The sequence below is a fragment of the Styela clava genome, chromosome 5 (genome assembly GCF_964204865.1).
Source record: "Styela clava chromosome 5, kaStyClav1.hap1.2, whole genome shotgun sequence".
Lineage (NCBI taxonomy): Eukaryota > Metazoa > Chordata > Ascidiacea > Stolidobranchia > Styelidae > Styela > Styela clava.
In genome coordinates, this window is record NC_135254.1 from 24,054,520 (window position 1) to 24,081,629 (window position 27,110).

The following is a 27,110-nucleotide window of genomic DNA, read 5'->3' on the forward strand; positions in this document are numbered from 1 at the left end:
TAGGTATGTTCAACACAATTCTGTTAGTTTTCGCGGCGCATTTGGTAACTCGCTGCATTACATCATTTTTCTTTATTAATTTCATTTTTGGTGTTCCGCGAGGCGACATAAAAAGTGCAAGTGTTCCGTGGCGAAAAAAATTTGGGAAACGCTGGCTTAGGGTAGGGGTGGCCGGGGAAAGCCGCCAGCAATCCTTTGGTACTAAATTATCCCCTACGGTATTTGAACCTGCGAAACCAAGCGTGGTAAGAAATCAAGCGTATTCCTAAGTCTTAGCACGATGCGCCACTCAATGCGAACGTAGTCAGCTGCAGTGCACTGGCTGACATAGATACTGTACTTGTATAACCTTACCCTGAATCAGGGGTGGGCAACTTCTTCAGTCGGCGAGCCAGATGTGAGAAAATGAAGTCCTCGGTGGGACGGAGTATTATAAAAAATACTTCGGTATCCAATCTTTGTTAAATGCTCGACACCCTTTGTCAACTCTACGTTTCTTGGGATATTCCATGGTTAATAAAGTGCTTCATACGGACATAGGGTCTCCGCGATCTATTCGTTTACTCAAAATGGCATTAATAACATTTAAGAAGTAGCAAATACATCCGAGTTAATAAATATAGTAATTTCAATTCACTCATAATATGGATCGGTAAGTAATAATTCGTTTTTGTTACGTTCTTATTGTGGGGCTACGTCAATTACAGTCCACCTCTTCACGAGCTCCATAACACCAAATATTCGAATGGTCTCGAATAGATAATCTATGTATTATCAGTTGTTGTCGTCGGTATGCTCTTGTATTAGGCAGTCAATTATTTACTTCACATAGAACCGTGATTAATGCTGTTGCTGATGTTATGTCTCCACCGTTTGGTTTGGGCAAAGAAATTACTATACAGTAAACATCGGAACAACGTCACATTATGACCTCCCTTTAAACGACATCGCCGTCCGCTGGCACGTTATTGTACGAAAACTTGAAACTTTCTTGGCTACGCAAGTCAAGGAGCTAAGATTTTGTACACCAATGCAGAGAATGAATTGATATAACGCTAAACTTATACACGCCGTTATTCTTTTATTGAGTTGTGAGAGGGTTGCATTTTTGATGGCACTCCCGTGCGCGTTTACTCTACAAATATAAACAGACAAATATAATGAAATTGCTGGATTATTTGTACTAAGCTCCCGTCACTGATGCGAAAATGTGTGATCTGAGATAAACACTCCTGTCACGTTTTAAAATAAAGAATAAGTAATTATGCAGTTAGGGTTTTGGGTTAGGAACGATTTGAAAATTTGAATTCCCGGCTGAATCTTCATCCCTCACCTTAACTGAATATTTACTATTTCTATTTAATTCGAGCGTTGGCGGGGTGTAGTTTTGGGGGTGGGGCTTGGTACGAAAGATCCTGAGAATTTTACTGTGAACTAGGTATTATACGATGTATGAAGCAAATCCCAACCGTCGTTTGCATTCTGCATCTTTGAGATCACGCGTCATGCGCGTGATCGGCTCGTAACGACAACCTGGAGTAATTAAAGTAATCAGTTGAAAACAATTGATTGAAAACAATCAGTTAGCTTTTTTCGTCAAATATTTTTGCGCGGGAAGCCACAAGCGACATCGCTTTTAGTCAGTCACAAATGTTCGTGGTAAGATGAGGTTTGATTTTGTGTAGGATGTATGCGGATAGGCTGACTGTGGGTTATGCCAATGAGCTCGAAACAATATTCAGGTGGGATAAATGTTCTTTATACCTATTGTTTTCAGTGCTATTATATTGCTTTCATTTTACTATTGTATGAGTGGTAAATTAGAGGTTTTCGGGCCTATACGAATTGGAATTATTAACCAAATACAGAAGTCTAGATGGATGGATGATTCTCTTTTGTATCGAACTCACTAACAGCGGGTTCCATCGTTTCCTCACAAATAGGCCAAACTTAAAAGCTATATGGCAATACATAAACTTATCAAAATAAGAAACTTAAACGTTATACACTTATCTACGTAACTATGTAAGCTGCATTCGACATGGTACGCTTTACATGAATGTAATGTATAACTTTCAAAACTTTCGCAAATGTAGCGCTAGAGATTCGCCGTAGCCTTTTTATCTTGATATATTGTTGTGTATAGATTGGATCTTTGTACTAAGACCCTACCAACGTTCAAAATAGGAGAATTAGTAATTATTCAGTTTAAGTTAGCAATGCAGATTGCGCTGGAACTTCAATTTTTTAAATCATTCCCAAATGAATAATTACTAATATGTCATTTTGAAACGTGGCGGGAGCTTTGTGCAAAAGATCCAATAGATTCAGTTCCACTGTCCATTGAATATGCTAGCTACAGTTCTGCGATAGTTTATTTATCAATATTTTAACTTTTTTGCAGGTGCAGAAATATTAAAGGTTAAACATTCAAAGACACAAAGTAACGAACGGGGAATATTACGAGTAAATATTATTTAAACATTTTATTTGACTTTCTACGCCTATTGATTCCTGTATACCACTGTTTCTGTTTAAAATGCCAAACAATTCGATGCGAGCGCACCGCGTCTCGGGTCTTGCGATCAGAGTCAGTATTGTTATTCCACTTATTTGATTGTGTGTTTTCTCTCGAAATTGTAAGATTTAGATTTTGCAACAAGTTTTAATAATTGTGTTTCGAAGCGCAGAAGTCCAAAAAAGTACTATAAATATAATACCTTGCATCAAATTGGTGTGCTCTTTGCGACCCCTAAAATTCGTTGCGCGCTTCCCTGCTGGATAGCGATCCCCAGTTTGCGATCCCAACCGTGAACAATGTAATAATGCTACAAGTTACTGATCAGAGGTAATTAGTCATATACTCCATGAAACAGTTATAAAACTACATTGGGTATTTTATTGTTATTTTAATATTTGCAATTTGTGCAGTTTGAAAACTACACCTGATATGTTATAAAATATATATTTGAAATTTAATGGCAATCGCTGAAGAAATTTTATTCGTCCAAATTTTCTAAGTTTTGGATTTTATGAAATTTAATGTCAAAATTTACCCGTTACGTATTTTGTTAAAACTTACGTATATTTTTGAACAAAATATTCAGAAAGGACAAAATGATACACTAACCTATCATTTAACTAACTATCATTTTAACATAAGCATAGCTTTGCAGTGGTCTCTGTCAAATAACATTTGTGTAAATTAACTACCTGAAAATGCCATAGTTGACTCAACGAAATTTAGTTTAATTCAAATTTAGAATTGGCTTACACAAAATCGCGACATATATATTGATTTTCAGCGTTTTAAAACAACAATTTATCATTGCACCAAAAGAAATTCGTCAAGTGCCAGGTTTTCATCACTGAGTGAGATGGAGGCCTATCAAGTCTAGAGTAGGTATGTAACCAAATCATTTGAAATCTTTCAATTTACATGTCTTTAAATAAATGATATATTGTATTTTTTTTCTGGAAATATAGAGACAAATTATTACTTGTATAAGCTTAGTTTTGTTTCGTCTGTCAATTGAAATTTTCTATAAATTACAACCTCAAAATTTCATAATAACATGATTCGCACAACTACCGTTTTATTCTGGCTATTGAGTCGGCCCAGTAAATAAGGCGGGGGTCATTTTTTAGAAAGGAAATTAGGCTTTTTTTCGTTTCCACCCAATAGTCGTGACACAATATTGCATTGCATTATATATGTAGTATATAGTATAATGGCCGTTTCTGTCGCACAATATTCAGTCCATGACAACGACAAGAATTTAAAATGTCTTTCTATTTTAATTTAATTGTGTTCGTGGCAACTCGCGACTGCGTCGACTTACGACAAGATGAAAGCATGACTTTTTTTTAAAAATGCCACGGCAATCTGCGAACATAATAATGTGAGAATATATTGGCCGATTATATTTAGTTTTGATACATATTTTTTGCGATCTTGCGAATTTGTTATAGCTGTTGGGAAAATCCTAATTTCTGTTATAAAGTTCCAGAAAGTACAACTTGATTTAGCACTTATTAAAAATATATTTATGTTTATTAGTAAATCAAAAATACATATTCATCGCCTTGCTTTACTATTAAGTTAATTGTGATTTCAATCTGCAATTGTGCTGACGAAATAAAAGCAATTCTACTCAGAAAATATCAAAGAGGTTAAAGTGCCCGATTATATTTTGTTTTGATACGTATTTTTGTGCATTCGACAAATCTGAGCTGTTCGTACAACACCTACGGCGCTCCAGTACTGTGCGTACCAATGTGGAGACAGTAAGGCAAAGTATCCTAAGAAAAAATGCCCTGGTACGTACGTTTACTACGGTAGCGTCCGAAATTTTGCGATTTGTAATGTCTAAAAAAGCGTTTTTAATCGGTTGCGGACAATCATAAAACAAAACTAATGTTGTTATCCGTTTTATTTTTAGTATTTTGTATTGCCGCTTTTCAATTTAGAAAATTTGGGTTGCCACCATTGACACCTAACATAAAAAAAAAATTATTCCTCGTTGTTCGAACTCGCGAACTCTATCGAAGCGTGTGTTTTCGTCGGAAATCCGCAAGTGAGTTGTGAAATCCAATCGTTTGATTAAGCAACGCGTCACTGTTACCAAATTTTCGAAGAGTGAATTGCTATTCTAATAGCTGAATATTCGAATATATGCCAAGTTCTACTCATTAAACGCCCATATGGGTGTACTTTTTATAGTTTTCAAATTTCGGTACTTATAGGGTCAATATCGCTCTTAGCTGTTTAACCTTCCAGCCGTGACGCAAAGTGCGAATCGTATAAATATCCTGGATTTCAAAATCACCTGTCAGACGTCTAAAAAATGTGACTCAGCTCAGACAGGAAATACTCCTTTATAACGATTTATTATTGTTTTAGCATGTATTTTCAGTCATACTAACTATCCCTGACCATCCCTGGCGCTGTGTTGTTTTGATAAATATGATTCCGAATGCTCCATAGTTGGCAGAGATATGGAGATTTTTTGTATGTAAAAAAAACGTAAAATTAATGGTAATTTTAACGCGTAAATGCGCGTATGAGATTGTTTACGCCGTTCTACGCGCATTTCCGTCGAAAAAATTTTAATTTTTTTGCATTGGGGGTGGTCTGTGCAGTAATAATAAGAGCTGTGACGGCATCAGTATCGGTAATTTGACCTTGAACTTGACAATACTGTAAATACAATTGTGAATTTCAGAGTGATAACCATTTATGCTATAATAGTCGTTTTGGTATTGTTATGTTAGGAAAAACTTGACGAAAACGTTGAAGAAAAAAATAATTAATTAGGAATTAATTATTAACCCTCTACTGTACACAGAATATCTCAAAGTCCAATTTTTTTTTAGAAATTTTTGAAATTTTTTTGCAAAATTTTTTTTCGAGGGGTGTGTTTTAAAGATATATTGCTGAATAGAACTCTAGCAGACGCTTTTAAAAACCCATGAGTAAAGCTTTATGGCTTAATGGTTTACATAAAAAAATAAGTTTAAAAGTACCCATAAAATGGGCAGGGCTTGAGGCTTAAAAAGAGTTAACCAGTAATTATTGACTCGAATAATGTTATTTGAATAAACTTGCCTTTTATGTTTTATGTAAATTTTAATGTAAATCGTAACTTGGCTGAAAGTTAAGTTTCACAAAAACGTTTGCAGCCCGCAGTGAATTTCTGGCTCGTTGCAGACTCATTCAAACGCTCCGCGGACTCATTTGAGACCGCGGACTCACTCGGGTTGGGAAACATTGATCCAAAGTATAAGCATAGCTTCTCTGTCAAATTACATTTTCTGTAACTTATAAACTCAAAACTTAATAATGATATACTGTAGTTAGAACAACTATATTCAATTCAAATCAATATTATACAAAATTTACCTACATTTCATTATGTCATATAAATTTCAGCTTTTTGAAACACTTCTTGAAAGCGAAAAAGACAATTTATCATTATATCTGAAGACATGCGGAGTTATTTGTCCGATTATGCATCAATTTGAGAGGTGGCTGCTTCGAGTCTAAAGAGCAAGTATGTTATTAAAATCTTTTGAATCTTCCTAATTTACACCCATCATCATTATTTACGGATCCCCACAATAAATTTTGAAATTGTTATCTATTACTATTCCTAGGTAAGTTAAAATTATTTACCTAATTTAAATGCTAAACATTTTTAATAGGCTTAATACCAGACATAAATAAATATAAATTTCATAGATAAATTAAATATATTAATGCTGTAAAGTCAAAAAACATAATATCAATTTTGGGGTCGAACACCCTTTTGGTGTTAGTGAATACTGAAAAAGTCCTAATAACGTACGCGGTGGCATTTTGGTAGAATCGCCGATAGTTTTCGTCAGTGTGTCGTGTTTTTATTAAACAGTTTATGTGCTTATTCTCTCTGAATCAAAAATTTTCTTTGGCATATATATGCATGTATTGTTCCATGAGGTCGACGATAACTTTTTTTTTGTGCTGAATTATGAGCTCAGTGTGCGAAACAAGTTAGAATACTATTTTATAAAAATCGGTGAAGAAAAGCTAAGAATAGATGATAAAGAGGTGGATCCGTAGCCAATTTCTTAATTGAAAAGCGGCATTATAAAATATTGAAACTAAAATCTAAAACGAAAGATTTCACCATAAGTTTTGTTTTAGCAGTCTCGTAGCAGATTGAAAGCGCTTTTTAGGCATTGTAAATTTCTGGTATGTTAGGATTCCTTTAGAATGTGTACAACTATACAATATAGTAACTGAAATCGAAACACAGTAAATTGTTCGCACGATGTACCTTTTGTCTATTTTAAAACTAACGATGGAGCCCAATACGTTTTTTTCTCGGTATGTGACGATATATAAGATAATAAATGCAAAATATGTCGATCAATTTTTTTTTGCAATATTTTAAATATAATCTTTCATATTTTGTCCATATCTTGAGAATAATTTTGAGTGCCGAAAAAACAAATCAAATTTAACTAACCTCAAAATACGATTCCGGTCTACTTATAGTTGGCAGTTTGGGACGTATTTTATGTGGTTTTCAAATAGTCATTTTTCATTTTTATAATCGTAAAAGTTTTCTCGACTAAAATTCGAGAAATAACGAAGAACACCATTTAATTACTATGAAATTATCATGACAAGACATTTTAAATGCTTGCACCGGCTATGAATTGAATATTTACCTCGAGAAAAAAACTATTTATCCACTGCGATCCTACTTATAGATAATGTCATATTTGAATTTACGCTCGTTGTCATATTTCGACGCTACTTATGTCAAATTTTATTAATGATGTTATTACTTATTTTGACAGTCACAAAATTAGCCAAGTCATTATTTTAATAAGTAATCGAATGGCTCGCGGACCCCCTAAGTTTCTCTCACCGAGCACTTTGAGAACCTATGCACTAATAGACCAAGGGAGATCCTTTCGGGGAAAAAATTGGTTTAAAAATACTCAGATTGCAGATATCGTACAACTCTTCTTATCATATAACGAGGTAATCAAAAAACTATTGTGGACATTTCAATATCTTGTTCAATATTTGTATCATTGCGGTTTACATACAGACAAAACGAAATTGATCAAAATTACATGAGCGATGTATTACAGGAACAAAACAAAACAGCACCATTTGTTTTATCAATTATTGGGGAGCTTTAAAAAAAATCATCCGATTAGTTATGGATTTTCAAAAGAATTCTTTTGGGCTTTATGCTTTATTCAGAATGTGAAATTCATCTGCAGAGCAACAACATTAAAAAATTTATTTACATAGAAAGATTTTCATTGTAGGTAAATAATGATGCATCATTCACTATTATTAATTCAGATATTATTAAAGTTGTAAGAGCAATTTACAAGGTAAGAAAAATATTACATGTGGGATATTGTCGTTGAATAGCCATTAATTTGACTTGATAAACTCGTAAATTTATTCAGAATGTGAAATTCATCTGCAGAGCAACAACATTAAAAAATTTATTTACATAGCAAGATTTTCATTGTAGGTAAATAATGATGCATCATTCACTATTATTAATTCAGAATTATTAAAGTTGTAAGAGCAATTTACAAGGTAAGAAAAATATTACATGTGGGATATTGTCGTTGAATAGCCATTAATTTGACTTGATAAACTCGTAAAAAATATTTGCTTTGGTATCATTTGCTATACAATATCAATCCCATCTATTTTGAACCATATTTAGTTTTAATTGAGATTACATTTGAAAAACAATCAAAAACAAAAATAAATGAAAATTTCTCCTGTTTCAGAATATAATTTTTTATTACATGCAACGGGTCGGTAAAACAGTTAAAAACTCCGGTCTGTGTTGTATTGTGTTCGAGCATGTTATAAAAAATGGCGAATGCTGCTTAATCTACGTTGTAATTGTTAGCACCGAAAATGTTCAGGAAAGAAATATTGTTGGCGGTTAAAATCTTTTGAACTTGTCCCATCAAATTCGTTTTCAATCATTTCCAAAATTATATAATGCTGTCAGCGTTAACCAACCATTTTAAAGATGCTAATGACGTTATTTTCCAAAATTCGTATGATCCAGCCGATGAAGAATATATCCTAAACGAATTCCTTTGGCGATTAAAACCTTCTTGCCGCTCCCGCACCTACCCATTTTGCATGGGTATTTTTAAAGTTTTTTTTTGTCATCCATTAAGCCCTAAAGCTTCACTCATGGCTTTTTAAAAGCGTGTGCTAGAGTTCTATTCAGTGATATATCTTTAAAACACACTCCTCTAATAATATTCTTTGTATTTCTAAGAAAATTTCTTGCAATTTCTAATAAAAATTCTTGACCGTGAGAAATTCGATGTACAGTAGAATGTTAATAATTAATTCCTAATTAATTAATTTTCATTTCAACGTTTTCTTAAAGTTTTTCCCAGCAGAACAATACCAAACGACTATTATAGCAAGAATGGTTACTCTGTAATTCACAAGTGTATATACAAAATTTTCATGTTCAAGGCTTCAATTGACAATTTTGATGGCGTCACAACTGTAATTATTACTGCACAAACCCTCGAAATGCTACTTTTTTCGACGGAAATGCGCGTAGAAAGACGTAAAAAATCCAATACGCGCCGTTACGCGTGAAAATTACCATTAATTTTACAATTTTTTCACTTTTAAAAAATCTGGATACCTCTGCCAAGTATGGTGCAGTCAAAATCATATTTATCAAAACATCACAGCGCCAGGGATGGTATTTATGACTGAAAATACATGCTAAACCAATAATAAGTCATTATAAAGGAGTTAATGTTATTGATTTCCTGTCTGGGTCTTTTTTTTTACCTTTCTTATATTCGGATCAGGATGACATTACCGGATCCAGCTTAATGCCTTCATGCCCAGTAATGCCAACGGAAGTATTAGACTCATTCTCCTTTGATGAAGGGATTGTATTTACCAAACTAATATGGTAAGCTTCCTTACATCATATCCGCAATTTATGATGGTATTTCTTATTTTTTTAAAAACCACCAAATTCCGAAATGAATATATCGGCAAATTTGGATGGTACATTAAAAGTTTTTTTTTTTCAATAATATAATATGTTAATTAGCCATACATTTTCATCATAATAAGAATATTAATTTGATAAATAGATCATTCACCAATTCCATATGTAATTTTTTCATTCAACATGTATTACATTTGAAGATTCAAGCCATTGATTGTCATATTCCAACATATTTTCCCATATTCATAATTAATTAAGATTATTGTATTATTACAGTACATTAATAGTTATAGAAACTATTCGATGACCATAAAGTGATTTGCGTCGGCCAGGCACAAATTTCTTAGACAGTACTAGGTTGACATTCACCTACCATTTGTGATGACTGATGAATACGCTTCTTGTCACGCCCCTACATTTTGATCATATAATGTCACATAGCCTGTAGATCATCCGTCAGCACCTCTTCCCACTCTCTGGATATATCGTACATATCTGTCGAACCATGTTGATGTTTGACTACATAGATCCAGTTTTTGAATTTCCGGTAGACAGTTCCGAGAGTTGAAGATATATCGTTCTGGCTGTCATATCTGTTTTCTCTATCCAAGTTATATTTGAGTGTTATGGTTTCCAATTTAAGAATACTGTACATTTTTAGAATTGCCAAATTGTTTTCGCCTGCACAGGAGTTGTCGAAGATTGATTGTGGGGGACGTCTAGTTTTTTTCCGCAGATTTTTTTCCAGAGTAAGCCTAATTTCTTCGTGTATTTTCAGGTATTTTGGGTATTCAAGGATTATGTGTTTTGTTGTGTCTTCCTGATTTGATCTATGGCCAAAGAAAAAGCCATCCACGGCTACGAGGTAAGCACATTGACGTTCGATATTCGTGAAATGTTTTTTCAGTGTGAGGTCCAAGAGATGCATGGAGTGCCAATCACGTGTTAGATGTAATTTTGGTGGTTGGTCCTACTTTTTCAATTTGAATCTAATAAATATGGACCTTAAAGTTGTAGTAGTCCATTCATCCGGTGTGAAATCTAATACATGAACAAGATTAATTATATGCTGCCAGTGAAGGTTGACTTTTATTGAGTGGGGCATCGAATTGGAGTACAGAGATTTGTTTAGTGAAATTATTTTGGATCCCAGAAAAAAGAGAATTTAATACTGTGATTCTGCCTATCCAGGATAGCATTCTTGGTTTGGTTCGATTAAGGATTTGCCTAATTTTTGTGCATTTTTCTGTCCATGTAAATTTGGTAGACTCGCGGCCAAAGTAGACTCCAAGTATTTTTATTCTGTTTCTTCCAATTCTTCATATGGTGTTGACTGCAATAGGGTTTCGGCTGATTTTGTGGTACATAAAATCTCTGTTTTTTTTTCCGAATTCACTTTCTGTCTCGTAACTTTTGAGTATCTATCCAGGTCTTTAAAAATGTGCTCTATTGAGAATGGGGAACGAATTATAAACGTGGCAACATCAGCGTATTGCTCCAATTTTTTCTCCATCTTATCCAGCCTAACACCTTTTATACGTTTATTTGCAAGAACAAGTCTTGCAAGTGGTTCTGCGTTCAACGTATAGAGGAGCATGCTGAGGGGGCAGCTCTGCTTAATTCCACGCAAGATTTGAATGTCCTCCGTAAATGCGCCATTTACATCCGCTATGCTAACAATGTTGGTATACATGCCTTCGATCAGGTAGTTGTTTTATCCGGCACGCCCACCGTTTCCAAGATGTTAAAGAGAAATTGGTGGTCGATCGACCATGTCAAAGGCTTTAAGTTGGTCCACCGTCATGACAAATGTCGAGAGGTTCTTTTCACGAGAATGACGTATCACACTGTCCAGGTTGTTGTGAATGCCATGGATAGATCTTCCAGTCAGGGTCGATTTTTGGGTCCTTGTGATAACACCATCCAGCACGTGTATAACGCGGGTTGATATAATTTTTGCCATGATCTTGTAGTCAACGTTCAAGTTCGAGGGCGCCAATTTTTCAACTTCGTTTTCTCTCCTTTTTTGTGAACAAAAATGACTTTTGCGTAACGCCAGCTATTAGGGAGTTGTCGATATATCAAGACGTTGTTTATTATTTGGGTGAACTGTAATTTAATTAGGGGCCAAAATGTAATATAAAATTCTTTCCCAAGACCGCCCAAGGAGTCTTCTTCCGTTATAAGAAGGTCCAAATTTTCAGCTTCATCAGGTGGATAAGTTTTTGGATAATGCACTAATTTTTCCTATAACGGATTCGGTCAAAGAAAAAACGGGAGGGGTTTTCTTCTTCCTCAGTGGCCTCACTGTGAGCTATTATTTTCATGAAGTCGTTTTTGTGTTTCTGTATTAGCTGAAGTTTTGATTTTAACTCATGGATTATGCCTAACAAAGACTTCACTTGTGATCTGTATCTGTAGGTCTCGAAGCTTCTTTGATTCGATGTTTTCTTTGATTCGGTGTAAGCATGCTCTGATATGCTTCTCGTGATCATCATCAGTTTTGCTAAAATTATAAATGTCATCAGAAATATTCTTCACACCTTTTAGTCCTTGAAGAACTTGTTCAATTGTTAGGTATGGGCCGAGATTCGGATTCGTGTCGAATCCATGCATTTTTCTGGACTCAGATTCGAGTCCACGTCATTTTTACCGAATCCATAATCAATTATGTTTTTTCTAATTTACGCCTACGTTATGTACTTTTACATTTATAAAGCTCGGAACATACCCCAACTAGTTAAAATTCAAGATTGGATCTTTAAAAACACATACATAGGTAATGTATCACTTGTATATATTACAAACAATCCTAATAAAAATGACGAGAGATATCGAAATAGAATAACGCAAATTGTAACTATTGATCACTTATGTCTTATAACAATAATGTCACCGCCCAAACTATCTATCCTTTTGGTATACAATATTTCTTGGCGCAATATATTTGAGTTTTCGGTTGGCTTAGAAATGAAACATGATCTACCACGAGCAAATACCCGCTCATTCATGATAAAAATCATTTCATATTTATGATTATTCAACACAAGGGATCAATCCCAGGGGCAATTGCATCAATAACTCCTTAAAATTGAGTTGAATGCGTTCAATTTTATCCCTAAAAATAAAGCGAGGAGAGTTTTGCGGAAAACTACGAAAGTTCGTACCAAGCGAAGTAATTTACTAAAACTTCAAGCAAAAGAACTTAAAATCAGTGGTTATAGAATTTTTACGTGAACTACTGAATTGCAAGCAGACGTAACACATTGTATTGACGAATGGCATCTTTCTACTATTTACGCAAGCAAGATATAGTGAGTTTACGGCTTAAAATAATTGACTGACATGTGAGGATTTTCAAATAGCCGCCCAGTAGTAAAGGCGATGGATGGGAAATGCAGTTCACAACCAAGGCGAACATTGACCCACGTTCACGTTTGTATTGTGGCTAAAAAAAACAAGAGGAAAATATATTCCTAAAATGGTTCAACAGCTACCAACTAGGCAAAAAATACGAGATACGATTATTGTTTTTGAGTCCACGTTGCTGTATCAGAGTCAGAAACATATTTTACTTCTTTTCTATTATGACGTCACGGACTCGGAAGATTCGATTCGAGTCCTTGACCTATTACTCGAATTCGCCGAATATCTGTAATTCCGAACTCGTCCCATCCCTATCAATTATGAATTGGAATTTTTCAGTCACTGCATTCACCCCAAAATTGAGACGTTCATGTTTATGGATCCAAATGTGTGTACTAAACGTTGTAAAATATCTGCTGTCTGGATGCAACTCTATTTGATGATATTCTTGATTTAAATCTAATTTTGAAAATACGTTACATTCATTCAGGTCGTGAATTAGTTCATCCATTGTTGGTATTGGATGTTTCACTCTCTTGATAGTTTATTTGCAGCTCTCATATCCGTGCACAATCGAATATTTTCAGGATCCCTGATTTAGGTAGCACAGCTATAGAATATACCCACGGAGTTGGTGTATTATCCACATCTTCGCAGATATCATTTTCATATAACTCTCATATTGCTTTTTCCACTTTAGACCTGGATTTATATGGTACTCTTCTGTGTTTTTGATGTACTGGATCCACAAATTCATCGATGTTCAGCTTTAATTGGCACCGTGAAATAGAATTTCTGACAGAATTTCCTTTGTACGCCATTCTCGTTCATTTTCAATGGAATGTATAATCTTCAGTATTTCAAGTTGTTTTGCTGTGTCATTAGACATAAAACAACTGTTGGCATGTTTTGTTACATAGAAATAAGCTGACAGTTGCTGGCCATCATTTGACTTCACATTTGCAGCAAATTTGCCAATGAGTTTCAATGGTTTTTTACTGCCATAAGCAAATACCTTTGTATCAGCAGGACATAACTTGCCACATTTTAGAGTATTCTTTCGTATTTCTCGATACGCTTTGTTGTGTAGGTCTAGGTTATACCTAGAACCACTGTCAACAATAAAACAGCATTTAACACTATTAACATCCATTTCAACTGTTGGAAGCTTATTAGATATCTGAGACTGTTCAACCTTCATTGCGTATACTGAGTCATCACAACTTTAGATTCAACTTTACTTGAGTTGTTTGAGCTTGCATTAAAATTATTAACAAAGCGTGAAAACTTCTCTTGTCTTGGCTTCCTACAAAACTTTGCAAAATGACCCTGATTATTGCAATTGAAACATATTCAGCCTTTAGCTGGACACTGACCTTTGTGTGGAAACGGGCCGCCAGCCGCCACAATGAAAACAAATTTTCACTGAGTCATTGTTTTTCTTGCGTGTTTTGTTTCGGTTTACTGATTTGATCCGATAGACAGTTTCTTCAGTGTTTTTCTCCATCACGGACAAGTTTCATTGCTTTACCTATGTCGAGTCGGGATTTTGAATCCATCTTTTTGCTTCAACTTTTTTTCTTCAATTCAGTCGATTTGAATCCCTGAATTATTTGACTTTTGATTTTCCCTTCAACCTTTTCAGGATCGAACTCACAGTTTACTGCCATTTACTTAAGTCGTGTGCAAGATTGATTGTGCAAGGTTCGGCACTTGACAAATCAGCACAATCGAAAATTGGATAGTACGGTAACGCAGACGCCATTTTTCACGTTTGAAGTTAGCAGTCACACAAAGAAGCGTTACAGTACGGTAGCACCTGGAGCAAACTTTCCCGACGAGCTTAGCTATTCCATGTAACACAGGCTTCAATTGCTCACAAAATATATATTATGCATGAAAGTAAATAGAAATACAAGATACGCCTGTCGCTCACATAGATTAGTTCTAGAATCTTCTATCACGCGGCCTAAACTAGATCACTGGATGTCCTCATATTATTACGTCATAGACCAAATATAAGGCATAGAACATAGTAGTATTTCATGGACATTGCATGTACGTATGTGATCGGCAAAGCGTAAATTAAAATAAACTGATTGTCTTCCAGCGGTTACTTCCATCTTCAGATACGGAAGATTGAAGTCGATGGGTCAAATAGTTTTAGAGAAATAACAAATATTTGTCTGATTTATTTTTAAGACCTTATTCTTTGGATTTTCGTTCGGTTATAAAATTTCCATATAAAAACCTCACAATATTAAAATACTTTCAAAGTAATGTAATTACTACAACATACTTTATTTCAATCAATCCGATTTTTGCTTTGGGTAACTTTACATACATTTTTCCCTGTTATGACCACAGATAGAACAGATAAATTCAACAAAAATAGTGCTCCCTTCATCTCGAAGTCAACGGAATGAATGAGATTAAGTACTGACACAAATGAAAACACCTGACAACTTCAAATGTTTTGGTTCGTGAACGAACATGGCATGTCATTTGGATGTCAAGAATTTTTGATATCGCTGTGATAAATACAATCGAGATCGACTTCACAACAAATACTCTGAAAAAAGAGCATTAGGTCTCCTCTCCAACAAGCCCAAACTTGCCTTCTGACGCGCAACGAAACGCCAAATATTCAAGATAGAATGAGCGGTACAATCTTAACCACTTAAAATTTCAAAGCGGTTGACCCAGTAGTCGGATCAGCCGAAGAATCTCCACCGCGGGCCGCAACTTCATTTAACATATGCTTTCTAGTAGTTGCAAGCACAAAAATTTAGGTTGTTGATCTTATGACATGCGTTGTTCACCTCGTACAAGCTAACTGTTAGGGCATTGTGATGTCATAGGTATAGATAATGAATTCGACTCAGGTATAGGTTTTGCTTCCTTTTGTTCAGCATTTGGCACGCGGGCCGCAGGTTGCACACTCCTGGTCTAACACGTCTGCGGCTGTTAAATGCGGTATTTCTACTTATTTTCATATTCATTTTCAGATATGTTCTCATTGGTGTTTTATTCAACTACCATTTTATTATTAATATTCATGTGATACTTCGATCACTGTTTATTAATAGTCCCACACTACATTTTATAACCCCAATTCTTCTTGTCATTATTGAATGTGCACCTTCTTTTTTTCTTACGATACCTAGAAAACGTGCACTTCATTCCAAACTACCTACAGAAGTAACATATAAAACATTTTCTGGGGTCAGTAACCGGAGGAACATACTTGCGATGTCGTGTATACATTTGTATTTTAGTTCGTGCAATATGCTTGCATAAGTACAAAGTACTCCAACTGAACTTGCTAACACTTCCTTATGATATATAGAGATGTTGAATAAGTCTGCATATTTAATCATATATATTCATATTATTTTGTCATGTCAATTTTTATCTTATTTTGTAAAATCAATCGACTTGTCGGAACATCCTGAAAGCTTAAATTTCGGTCGATTTCCAAAATCGCTGAGAGTGTTAATAGCTCTGATAATGGTTGAAACATCTGCATTAGGAGTCGCATTGAAAGCCCATATGATGTAACCACCTAAAAATACAAATTTGTTATACTCTGCTACAAGAAATAATTATTTTTTTCATTTCCGCTTTTGTTACTGTATCGTTTATTCTAAATAGCAAATATGAAATAGCTATTCTGAAGAGGCAAGGTGCATTTTCCCAGCTGTATGTTTTATCGAATCTCTCCATACTGTAAAAACATATTCAAGACAGTAGTCTACATAAATCAATGTTGCAAAAGCTATTATGTATGACCTAAGAACTTATCAAGAAAAACATAAGATACTAACTACATGCATACGACAATTTCGAAACTGGTGCTAAGTTAGTTTTGCTACGTGTATCAAACTAAAAATAAGACAAGTAGGAAGGAATTCACATGTACGCACTCTTCAACTTACTAATAACTAATGCCTTACCTTTTTCATTACAGCTAATGTGAAAGAAGTAAGATTCATTGTCCGTCAAGTGAAATGTCTCGCCTTCGCGACTATTCAGTTGATCAGCTATACGTTGTATAAACAAATGAAATAAATGAATTAATTTATTGAATGGGAAGATTAAGCTTAGGCATAGGTAACACCCAAACCTCTTGAACTATATTACCACTATTATATATGTTTTGTACATTTAGCTAGCTTCAGTGTGTTGCCTGTTCTTGAAAAAAGTACCCAAACGAAAATACATAACTTATATGGCTTTTATTTGTTGCACCAAACTAATTAAGATTAATCACACAAGCGTCATGTTAATATAAACACAAAAGAATATCATTTACGATCATATATTTGCTATGTTTTGACTTTTAAAACTACGTTCATATTCGTTTCAAATATAAGATTTTAATGAAAATCCAACCTTCGATAACAGCTTTATTGTTTAATTTTCCATTACGATTGTAAACATATTTTCCTAAATAAAATACAAAATATACTTAAGAAGTAATAATGTTAAACTGCTTCAAATAGCATTATTATTACCGCTTTGCCAATCATGAAATATGATTAAAAAAAGAAAAAAGAAAAATAATTGAGATAAGCCAACCCTTTTGGAAGACGATTATTGTAGTTTCCATTGGGTTGAAGATATTTGGTCAAAGGTTGTGATTTTAGTTACAAACCTAAATTTACGATTACAACCCAATTCGAGGACCCAATTAAGCAAATTATTCATTATTTCTACTGACGTGATATCATAAACACCTGGTATGCCATTTTTCTCGAATAATAATAAACTTGTACATGATAGTGTAAAATATCAATATTTACCCGTTCACAAAATATTTTCCGGTAAACTTGAATCCAGTTTTCGTTAACTTCATGTTTAGAGCTGTTTTGCATTCCAAGTCACTCGTGATAGGATCTCCATTGTCGAATGCAAGATACCAATTTCTTGGTATCTAAATGTATAAAAAAAGCAATGCTCGAATATATGAAAACGAGGGGTGCAACGGATGTGATGCTTCACGGAAATGATTAGATGAGTAGGAGGTTTCGTGGAAAGATGAGTTGACAATCCCATGAGACTCAGAGAGAATTTAAAATAAAACTGAAAGTCTTCTAGCGGCTTCTTAAACAAACTGAAAAATTGAAGTCGATAAGTCCATTCGTTTTAGAGAAATAACAACAGATATATAAATATATTTGTCTGTTTTTTTAATACCTTATTCTTTGAATTGTAGTTCGTTTACAAAATTTCCGTACAAAAAACTCATAATATGAAAATACTTTCAAAATAACTTAATTACCTTATCCCAATCAATTCGATTTTTGCTTTGGGGAACTTTACATACATGTTTCCCTCGTATGACCACAGATAAAACATATAAATTCAGCAAAAATAAAGCTCCCTTCATCTCGAACTCAATGGAATGAATAATATTGAGTACAGACACGAATAAAAACACCAGACAACTTCTAATGTTTAGGTTCGTGAACGAACATGGCATGAACGGAAATAATTCGAATGGCGTAGCAAATGTTGCTATGACATTTCTGTATTTTTTGAAATGTGAATCGGGAGATTAATGGACTTCGTGATCCTCAGCTCTGATATTCAAGGGTCTCAGAAGTATTATATTCTGTGACCTCATGATTAAACCACTTGAGTAAAAACACGTTAAGCGCTTTTTATCAGTATATATCACAAAATAAGTCCCGAATAACAATGAAAATATATTGCTAACATCACCGTGAAAATATAGCTACAATTATAAGAGTATCACCGAATTGAGCTATAATATGAATGTCTTACAATAAACGGGAATCTGAAATTTCATTTCGTTGTAAAAGTATGTTTTGCTTGGTCTAATATGTTTAGTGAAGTAAATTATCCTCTGTCTACTTTATTTGCTTTCAGTAAAATATTTAATCTGCTGTGTTGGACATCCCTAGTTCAAGCAACGATGACGCAAGGTCAAAGTTTGACAATTTGGTATGATGAGATATAAAATCAACACCTTTGAATTGAGCCCTCAATTTGTGAAGGAATGCATGTTAGGCATATGGTATTACAAGACGGTAAAGCAAGTTTGAGTCTCATGTAAAGATGTGAATTCCAGAATTTTGAATAAACTTCAATTGGAATCCAATCGAAACAATTTTAAAGTATAGATAGATATAGACATTTCTTGTAGTGTGTGGGATGTATGAGTTTTCGCCAATAAAAGCAAGAGCCAAATTAAACTTTAGGATGCACCCGCAAAGCCTATTCATGCGTGTAATGCCTGCCTCAATGAGGTCGTTTCTAATTCATTATCAAAAATATTACGTTGTTTTTACTTCGTAAATGCGAAGGATGAAGTAAGTTGATTGTGTGTGATGGCCAAATCGTAATAATCAACTGGAGAATCAACAAGCTGGTTCGGCATATCTAGCAAGTGAATTTCTAGTAGAATTTTGTTATGGTCCGGCCCATATCATTTTCAACATATATATTCAAATTTGTTGTTAGTTTCATTGCCATTATTGTCAGTACAGATCTGAGATGAGTATCGGCCAATGATATCTGCGAATAGAAATCCGTGAGACCGAATGCCTATGAACAAAAGTAATTAGAATCAATTAAACCGGTATTCTCTGTGCTATCACTAATACATTTTGAAACATCTCAGCGAACCCTGAATTTGAATTTCTTGGATTTGAACTTCACAACAGTCATTGTGAGGATCGAGTGTAACTACAACTATTCCGTGCCGTTTCACTGACATGTGACAGAGATCACGAGACAATTTTGAACAATACTTACTTGTAATGTTACTTGATAGGGTAATTAGCGTGAGTGGAAAAGCTACTCACAACAACTATCCAAAGCCCAGCATTTTACCCAGAGCATATCAAGTCATTTGAAGGGCCCTATTAGATTTAACTGTAGTCTGTAGATTCTTACCAATATACAGGGTGTCTCAAAAGTAAGTATACACGTTCAATTTTGATTTACTTTTCAGGTACTCATCATAGAGCGTTCATTTCTTCAAGAAACTTAGTATGGATAACTAGTAAAATTTAGGTATCGTTTTAAAATTTAGGTTTCGTTTTATTTTCAAGTCAGTGTTTTTTGTTTTGACATTTAACAGTATACAGTGACGGACATCAGCACCATCAGACTAAGTGGCATTGTTCAAGTATCCATGTGCTAAGACGCAGTTCTACCATAGATCGCCTTGAATAAGTATTATTTCCCCCTCTATATAGGCATAAAAGCTCTGGGTCAACGCTTTTTCATTTTCACAACCATGCCTGAGTAAAGATATAACTTTCTCACTTATCCAAAGAAACATTTCTAATGTTTTTTTTTATTAGACTATACGTTATCGACGCAGTTGGATATAACACAATAAGCTAACTTGAAGAGTTTGAAACTAAAGAGAATCTGTTTGTAACGCAAAAATGCCCACAAACCATAGCTATGCAGTGGATATATATATAACTCCTGTTTCTATTGCATACTTTTACTCATATTTATTGTATAAATTTTTTAATTAAATATCATTATTCAATAAAATAGCAATTAAGTTTGATGATTACTTGATGAATGAAAAGCCAATTATTCAATTCGCCCAGACTTTGATACTTTTAACTTGCATGGCGGCATTCTCTCCGTTGTTTACATCTGCCTGCCACGTCGGGTACCTGAACAAGAAACGTGTAATTACATCTGTTTTAGCCTATTCTATCGTTTTATCGTTTTCTTCAAAACGTCACAAATATTATTATTCTTCATCTAAGTTTTTGGGTACTCTCGAAGTATGTGCACCAAGATGGCGCACAACCTAAACATAGTATGTGTACCATGTTAGGGTTCAGGTTATGAGTCATCTTGGTGCACATACTTCTAAAACACGCCAGTTTTTGTATAGATATTCTTTGTTTTACATAAAATGAATATAATAGTTACTATAAAGATAACATTTATCAATCTACGCATTATAAGAAAAATCTAGGATGTAGAGTAAAACATTAATTCACCAAACAAGAGTTTATGAATTGTCATTCTAGCAATACTCGATATATATATATATATATATATATATATATGGATATGTGGCATTATGTCTCTCATGTCTACAATCCCTGGAATTAAAGTTGTCGGTAGCGATCGGCTATGCTTTCAAATGCGTGAAGATTACAGGACTGAAGATATTTGTAGTGTATTACCATTGATTTTTTGCTTGCCAAAAGTCTCTCATTGCAGTTGGTGAGTTGTTGAGCCACGGTTTAGGACTTGGTGAATTAGTCCACGAATCCGGGAAGAAGCCGTTAGTTCCACCCACAGCAACATTTAGAAGAAGATAGAACTGTAGAAAGGGAAATATTATCTTTGTGATATTACTACTATTTTTCAGCCATATTCAATGTTTGATGTCATTTCCAGTTTGTTTCAGCTTTGTTTTACTAAACATAACAGATATGCATACGAAACAAATATTTTTACTCTTCTCAATGAACCATTCTACAAAACAAAATGATGAATTTTAGGCGATGCATAAAAACATATATATCATTTTAACGAGCCATGTGAATGCATTAAAGGTTATAAAAATTGTTGTAGACTGCTAACTTCTTGGTCAAATGGTGTCATTTTGTTTCCATTTTCCCATGGATTATCAGATCCCGGTGCAGAAGTTCCAAAATCTCCATAATTCCAAAATCCACTACTTCCCGGATCAACTCTTCTGAGAAGATCATCATCAACGTAGAAATCAATGTACTCATCTGTCCAGTCTACGACCCATTTGTGAAAGTCGGTTCCGTATGGGTTTGAAGCGTTGACACTATTAAAAGATTCGGTTAGTCATGGTCTTCAGCTAAAATATGCTCATAACTGTTTTTAAATATTCTCTTGAATAGGAAAAGAACTTTCTATGATTACTGATTAGTGAATATTTTAGTAAAGTTGGAAAATTGTGATATATAACAAACCGTTCAACAGTTGTTAGAGTATATGCGTTCATTGGCCAGTAAGGTCCCCAGTGTAGGGTCATACCCATGTTGTCGTAGCCTTTAGAAACTCCGCTTTCGTCTTTAAGATTCGTGTTGCCTGGTAAAATTGAATTTTAATTAAGATAGATATTAGAATATTGTTACTTTTATCCAACCTAAACAATACACTCATGAAAGTAACGTCCGATTGGTGCTCATAATTTACTTGTTTCGTGTTTTACCAGTCAGTATTAATGGTTGGATAATAGTCAAAATGAGATAGCTTCAAAAACATGTTCACCTCGGGCCTCAACAATATCGATCTCTCCTGACGCTGGCCATCCACCGTATGCGTTGTCCCTGCGAAAAGAATCAAAAAGAATCATTTTTTACAATAACGCTGAGCAATCATTGCGCTAAGCAAATAGATATTCCGTCCGTTCCTCTAGTTTTCTGTATATCGTCACGCTAATAACCGATTTGCGAAAGTCATTTTTAGCAGTTTTGAGAAAAACGTAAAAAGCTTCCTAATGATATTGCTATGTCATTGAGAGTCAATAATTCGCCATAGTTCAATTTTTGGATCGTAGCCGGATTTAAGTTAATTTGTATGATGCAGTTATGTGACGTCATAATGGCACACTGTGACTTTGCAGAAATGTGTCTATGACTAGGGGACATACGCAATTTTGCAACTTGACTATATGTACGAGTCCTGAAAACCAAACAATCCAAAAACAAATGTAATTCTTAGTATTTACGATGTCTAATCCCCAAAATAGCTAATCTTTTTTAATAACATTATTTTTTATGTTTAAAAATCTATATTTCATCAATATAACACGCTCTGCACATCCACCGAAATAAGACTAAAGTTAAATATAAAGATAAAACAGCAATGTACCCTTATATAAAAGCCAACCAAGGTGAATTGGACTCAGACAGTGAATATCACAATTCCCATTCCCCCCATATACTGTAGTAGAAATTGAAATTTATAAGCGTTAAGCTAGAATCTGAGATGCAAAAACTCGAAAATTCTTCGCCGAGGTTATTTTTCCTTAGTGACGTCACAATAGTCCTGCGTTAACACTGATAATTCATTATGACGAAAAAATTAAACAAATTTGCATATCATACAAAAATTTCTATTTTTATGGGTTTCGGAATTCTTAAAATAAAATTTGAGTGCGGAACAGACAGGTGCGCAGCATTACATAAATACCTATTTTATGAAAAATTCAAAACCGCCAAAATTGACTTACGCAATTCGGTTATTAGCGTGACGATATGTGTTTTGTTTTGTTTAAATTGTTTTTATTTTCTTATTCTAATTATTTTGCAAAAGTTATAGGGCCAGGGTAAAGCAGAGCGTCATTTAGACAACTGACAATGTAATAGGTTGAATTCGATTTTGTTTCTGATAGAATATAGTTTCTTCAAAAGGACATATGTTTGTGTCTGCAGTGAGGAAAGAAAAAAAACGCAAATTTATAAAAACAACTGTTTAACAAAAAAATACCTGGGCAACATCCAAATTGCTGGCCACAACCAATCCCCTTTAGGCATTTTAGCTACAACTTCAATGCGTCCATATTTTACAGAGAATGAATGCACACTTCGTATTCTGAAAATAATTATAAAAAATTGACGGTGGGTGACGTTTGCAAACATAATTGCAATCGGCAAATTGATGTTTGAACACACTGCAATACCAGTTACAAATGTAACTCACTCACCTAGCCGACTGGGCAGGATTAATGTAGTTCGAACCGCTTCCCGTTCGTTGGCAACCCCAGAATGAGTTTGCAGTGCAGAAATCGGCAGGGCTGCTTCCCCACAAATCAAGTGTCCCGGATGAAAGAAAAGATTCTCCGTAATGATCTGCAGTCAGTGTCTAAATATAAATTATGCACTATGCCAAAAAAGTAATAAAAGCATTTAACAAAATGAATTCTGACAACCACGCACCCTTGAAAATTGAATTCCGGAATGCCAGTTTTATCGAAGTGGTTATATTTTTGCCCATAGCAAGACTTTGTACACCCAGCTATTACAGATAATTATATGTTTTAGTTTTATAGTTAAACTTGTTCAAAGTAATTGGTATGTAACCCTGAAATCCGCGTATCAAGCATTTTGACAAAGCAAAATTTCTCAGCAAACGTGCTTGTCGAAATACAAATTTTTTTCAAGACAACCTCAAATACCTACAACTTCAACCAATCTAAAATTCTTACTGGTTTGATGAAAAGCGTGTTGTCACGAACATAACTGTTTGTCCTATTGTTGCTGTACACTTGAAACTCCCAGTTACCACCACCAGACATTGTTATCTCATGCTGCCACCTAGACAAGTCGAAGGTGTCCCAGTTTTCTTCGAATATAAGTCCGTTACAGGGAGGTACACCCATGTCACAAGATGCGTCGCAAGGATAAACAGAGCAAGTAGTGCTTACAGTTCCTCCATTGCCGCCACCGCTGCCACTTCCACCACCTGAATTACAACGACACACGATTACGTAAAGTTCTACCTAGTCAGCGAACAATATGGGCTATTTTGAGTTGATGCCCAATATACTCACGCCTAGTTATCTTTTGCATATTGGTTTTTGCGGCCGCAATCACAAAGCTTCTATCAGAAATTGTGCCTGCTGCTTACTCTTGATCGATTTTATTATAATGGCTAAAGTTTCATAGCCCCTCATTTTCAAAGAGTAATTATCATAGCATATGGTAAATTTTTGTAAATATATATTATTGAATGATTTTTTTATAAAATGAAAAGTAAACAAATTTATTTTTTCGAATAAGATTCAGGACTGACTAGTTGGTTTAGTCGTAGTTTGTGGAGCATTAGTCACTTCATTATCTCCTGCTGTAGGCACTTGTGTAGGCTGCTGGGTTGTGACAGGTTGCGGTTGCGTTGTCGTCGGCATTGTTGGTGCTAAAGAAAAATATTCACAGAAAAGTGTATAAATAAATGAGTTAAGGTATAATATTTTGCTGGTATGACGAAGCATTGTCTACAAGCCATACCTGTAAAGGTATAAGATTGGTCAGTTAACAAGTATCCTGCTCCATTGTTGATAACGTTTACCCAATAGGACACCGTGTCACCTTCACCTACTACAATACTTGTATCTCTGTAGACGAATGCTCCATCTGAAAAGTAGAAATATATTGTGTATTTCAGCAGCAAAAATATGCCAAAATAAAAAATAACTGCTTTCCCACTGTTTTCCTTTCTGTCAAAATTTAGATATCTAAAACTAAATCTTTTAATTAATCCTTAACTTTTATATATATATGATCACACGCAACTAACGCTACGATAAAATTTATATATAGGTAGATAGATAACTTTTGAAAAATAAAGCGTTACAAAGGTTATATTTTCGTAAAAGTGTTCAAGCGGTTGCTACGAAATGTTTGGAATTGACCCATTTACGCTCATCAATGTAATGAGATCGCATATGTTTTGGCAGCGTTTTGAATTGAGCGTTTTCTTTAAGAAACAATATAAAATAGATAGATTCAATCACTCAGTATCTATTAATTAGAGCAACTATACGATATTCAAACAATTCGAGCTCTTTTCGGTTTCTGATCCATGATAATGATTGTAATGCAAGTTTTGTAAGTCATAATGCATCAATGGTCAACTTTTTATGAAGATGTTTTCCTGTCACTCGCGCACACATGCAGTACCATAAAAAATTAAGTGACGTTTGAAAATACAGTAGTAGGCTACTCACTGGTTGGCGAGTTAACATCAACGTTATATTGTCCTGCAGCTACACCGATCACATCACTGTTTATACTGAAGTGGTAAGCAACAAGAGTGGTTCCTTGATCAGCTGAGAAGAGTATAACGAAACAAGTGAAAAATTAAAATTTAATTGATAATTAAAATAATCAGCAATTTGTCATGACCGTTATGATCAATATTTATCACGATCGTTTTTTGGAATATTAATTCAATTGATTACGAATAAAAATTGTCTTGCTTACCTGGATATGAAAATTGAATACCCTGTGGTTCAAGCAGCGTAATCGTTGGTTGTTGTACCACATAGGCACTACAAGCATAGATGAGGCCCAAAATCACGAGCAACGCCTTCATTTTTTAACCGGAAAATCTAACTGAATGGCGTGTGCTATGTGCGATGACTTATATGTATTTCAACAGACCACAAGAGTTATTATACAATACAGCATGTGCAGATTCCCAGGCTTATTACGTCAACGTTAAGTAATCTTGGATGACTTGCAACTTGTGTAATTGGTAATTTTTGAATAAATCACCTGATCAAACGTTCATTTTCGTCTGCAAAAATAGCCTATTAATGTACTGAACTAAAGCCTATGTACAGTAAAAATGATCAGAATTACATGAAATGAAGTATTGGAAATATTTATTTGCAAGGATAGAATTAATTTATATTATTTTTGCCATAACCGATATGGTTCACGTTGCGCCTATGTGTCAGTTATTGGGATCAAATTAACAATTTACTGATGTTCAATACAGTCGAATCAATCCGATTCCTCCTGATTCCTTTTCGGGATAGCGGTTTGATTCGTATGCTTAAACCCCTTGCGGTGTTTTTAAGTATTAAGATGAAGCAGAATAAAATCATCACCATGCGTACTTTTGTAATCTCGATAACTAGATTGACTGAATGACTTGCAAATTCGAAACCTAATTATGCATTATAAAAATGGATGAGCTGTCACAAGAATACAAAAATTTAGAAATTCCTCACAAGAAATGCAAGTTTTGCTTTTCTAAATGTGCAAAGTTCAATTTTGAATATATCTGACTGACCATGTATAGAAATGTTGTTAAGGTAAATTGTTTCATTTGTCTTCATTTCCTAATAAATTTTATTGTCTGTAATTAAAATGAAAAAAATTTACACAGGGATACAATACAATTAACTACAGAAAAATCAGGTATTTTCTCCGATGGTTGAAAAGTTCATGCTATCACACAACATGTGCTTTTCCCAAACTTCATTCCCAGACATTGTTTGAACACTTGTTTGTTGATAAACTTGGAGACTATCATTATGTAATGTAAACTGAATTTACAATAAATGGCGTAACAATTCTATATATATGAGAAATGCACCATACTACAGAAAGAGATTTTTATACGACGTGTAGTTTTCGGTGAGATGGATAGAATTCTTTTGAGATTTAAATCTTTCACAGATTATCAATTTCATAGGTAATTTTTGACAAAATATCGTTT

General features: G+C 34.4%; 2 protein-coding genes and 1 long non-coding RNA gene across 4 annotated transcripts; 1 reads left to right on the forward strand and 2 right to left on the reverse strand.

Moving 5' to 3' along the window:
* The first annotated feature begins 1,645 nt into the window (after positions 1 to 1,645).
* LOC120344884 (uncharacterized) lies at positions 1,646 to 17,329 on the forward strand. 2 transcript variants are annotated; one of them, XR_013475543.1, is made up of 6 exons: positions 1,646 to 1,742; positions 2,405 to 2,466; positions 3,306 to 3,403; positions 5,933 to 6,053; positions 10,306 to 10,392; positions 16,864 to 17,314. It is a non-coding gene; the product is annotated as an uncharacterized LOC120344884 (long non-coding RNA). The 2 variants fall into 2 exon arrangements; XR_013475542.1 differs by lacking the exon at positions 3,306 to 3,403 and having other exon boundaries at positions 16,864 to 17,329.
* LOC120344726 (uncharacterized) lies at positions 13,663 to 14,094 on the reverse strand. Its single transcript, XM_039414038.2, has one exon. It carries the CDS (start codon positions 14,092 to 14,094, stop codon positions 13,663 to 13,665), a length of 432 nt encoding a protein of 143 aa, XP_039269972.2.
* Positions 17,330 to 19,906: 2,577 nt separating the features above from the next.
* LOC120344722 (beta-1,3-glucan-binding protein-like) lies at positions 19,907 to 25,976 on the reverse strand. Its single transcript, XM_039414034.2, has 12 exons — positions 25,865 to 25,976; positions 25,609 to 25,710; positions 24,890 to 25,015; positions 24,678 to 24,797; positions 24,091 to 24,347; positions 23,590 to 23,747; positions 23,373 to 23,477; positions 22,152 to 22,210; positions 21,851 to 21,968; positions 21,489 to 21,702; positions 21,086 to 21,225; positions 19,907 to 20,560 (listed from the first exon to the last, which is right to left on the reverse strand). Exons 1-12 carry the CDS (start codon positions 25,974 to 25,976, stop codon positions 20,479 to 20,481), a joined length of 1,593 nt encoding a protein of 530 aa, XP_039269968.2. The 3' UTR covers positions 19,907 to 20,478.
* Positions 25,977 to 27,110: the final 1,134 nt, after the last annotated feature.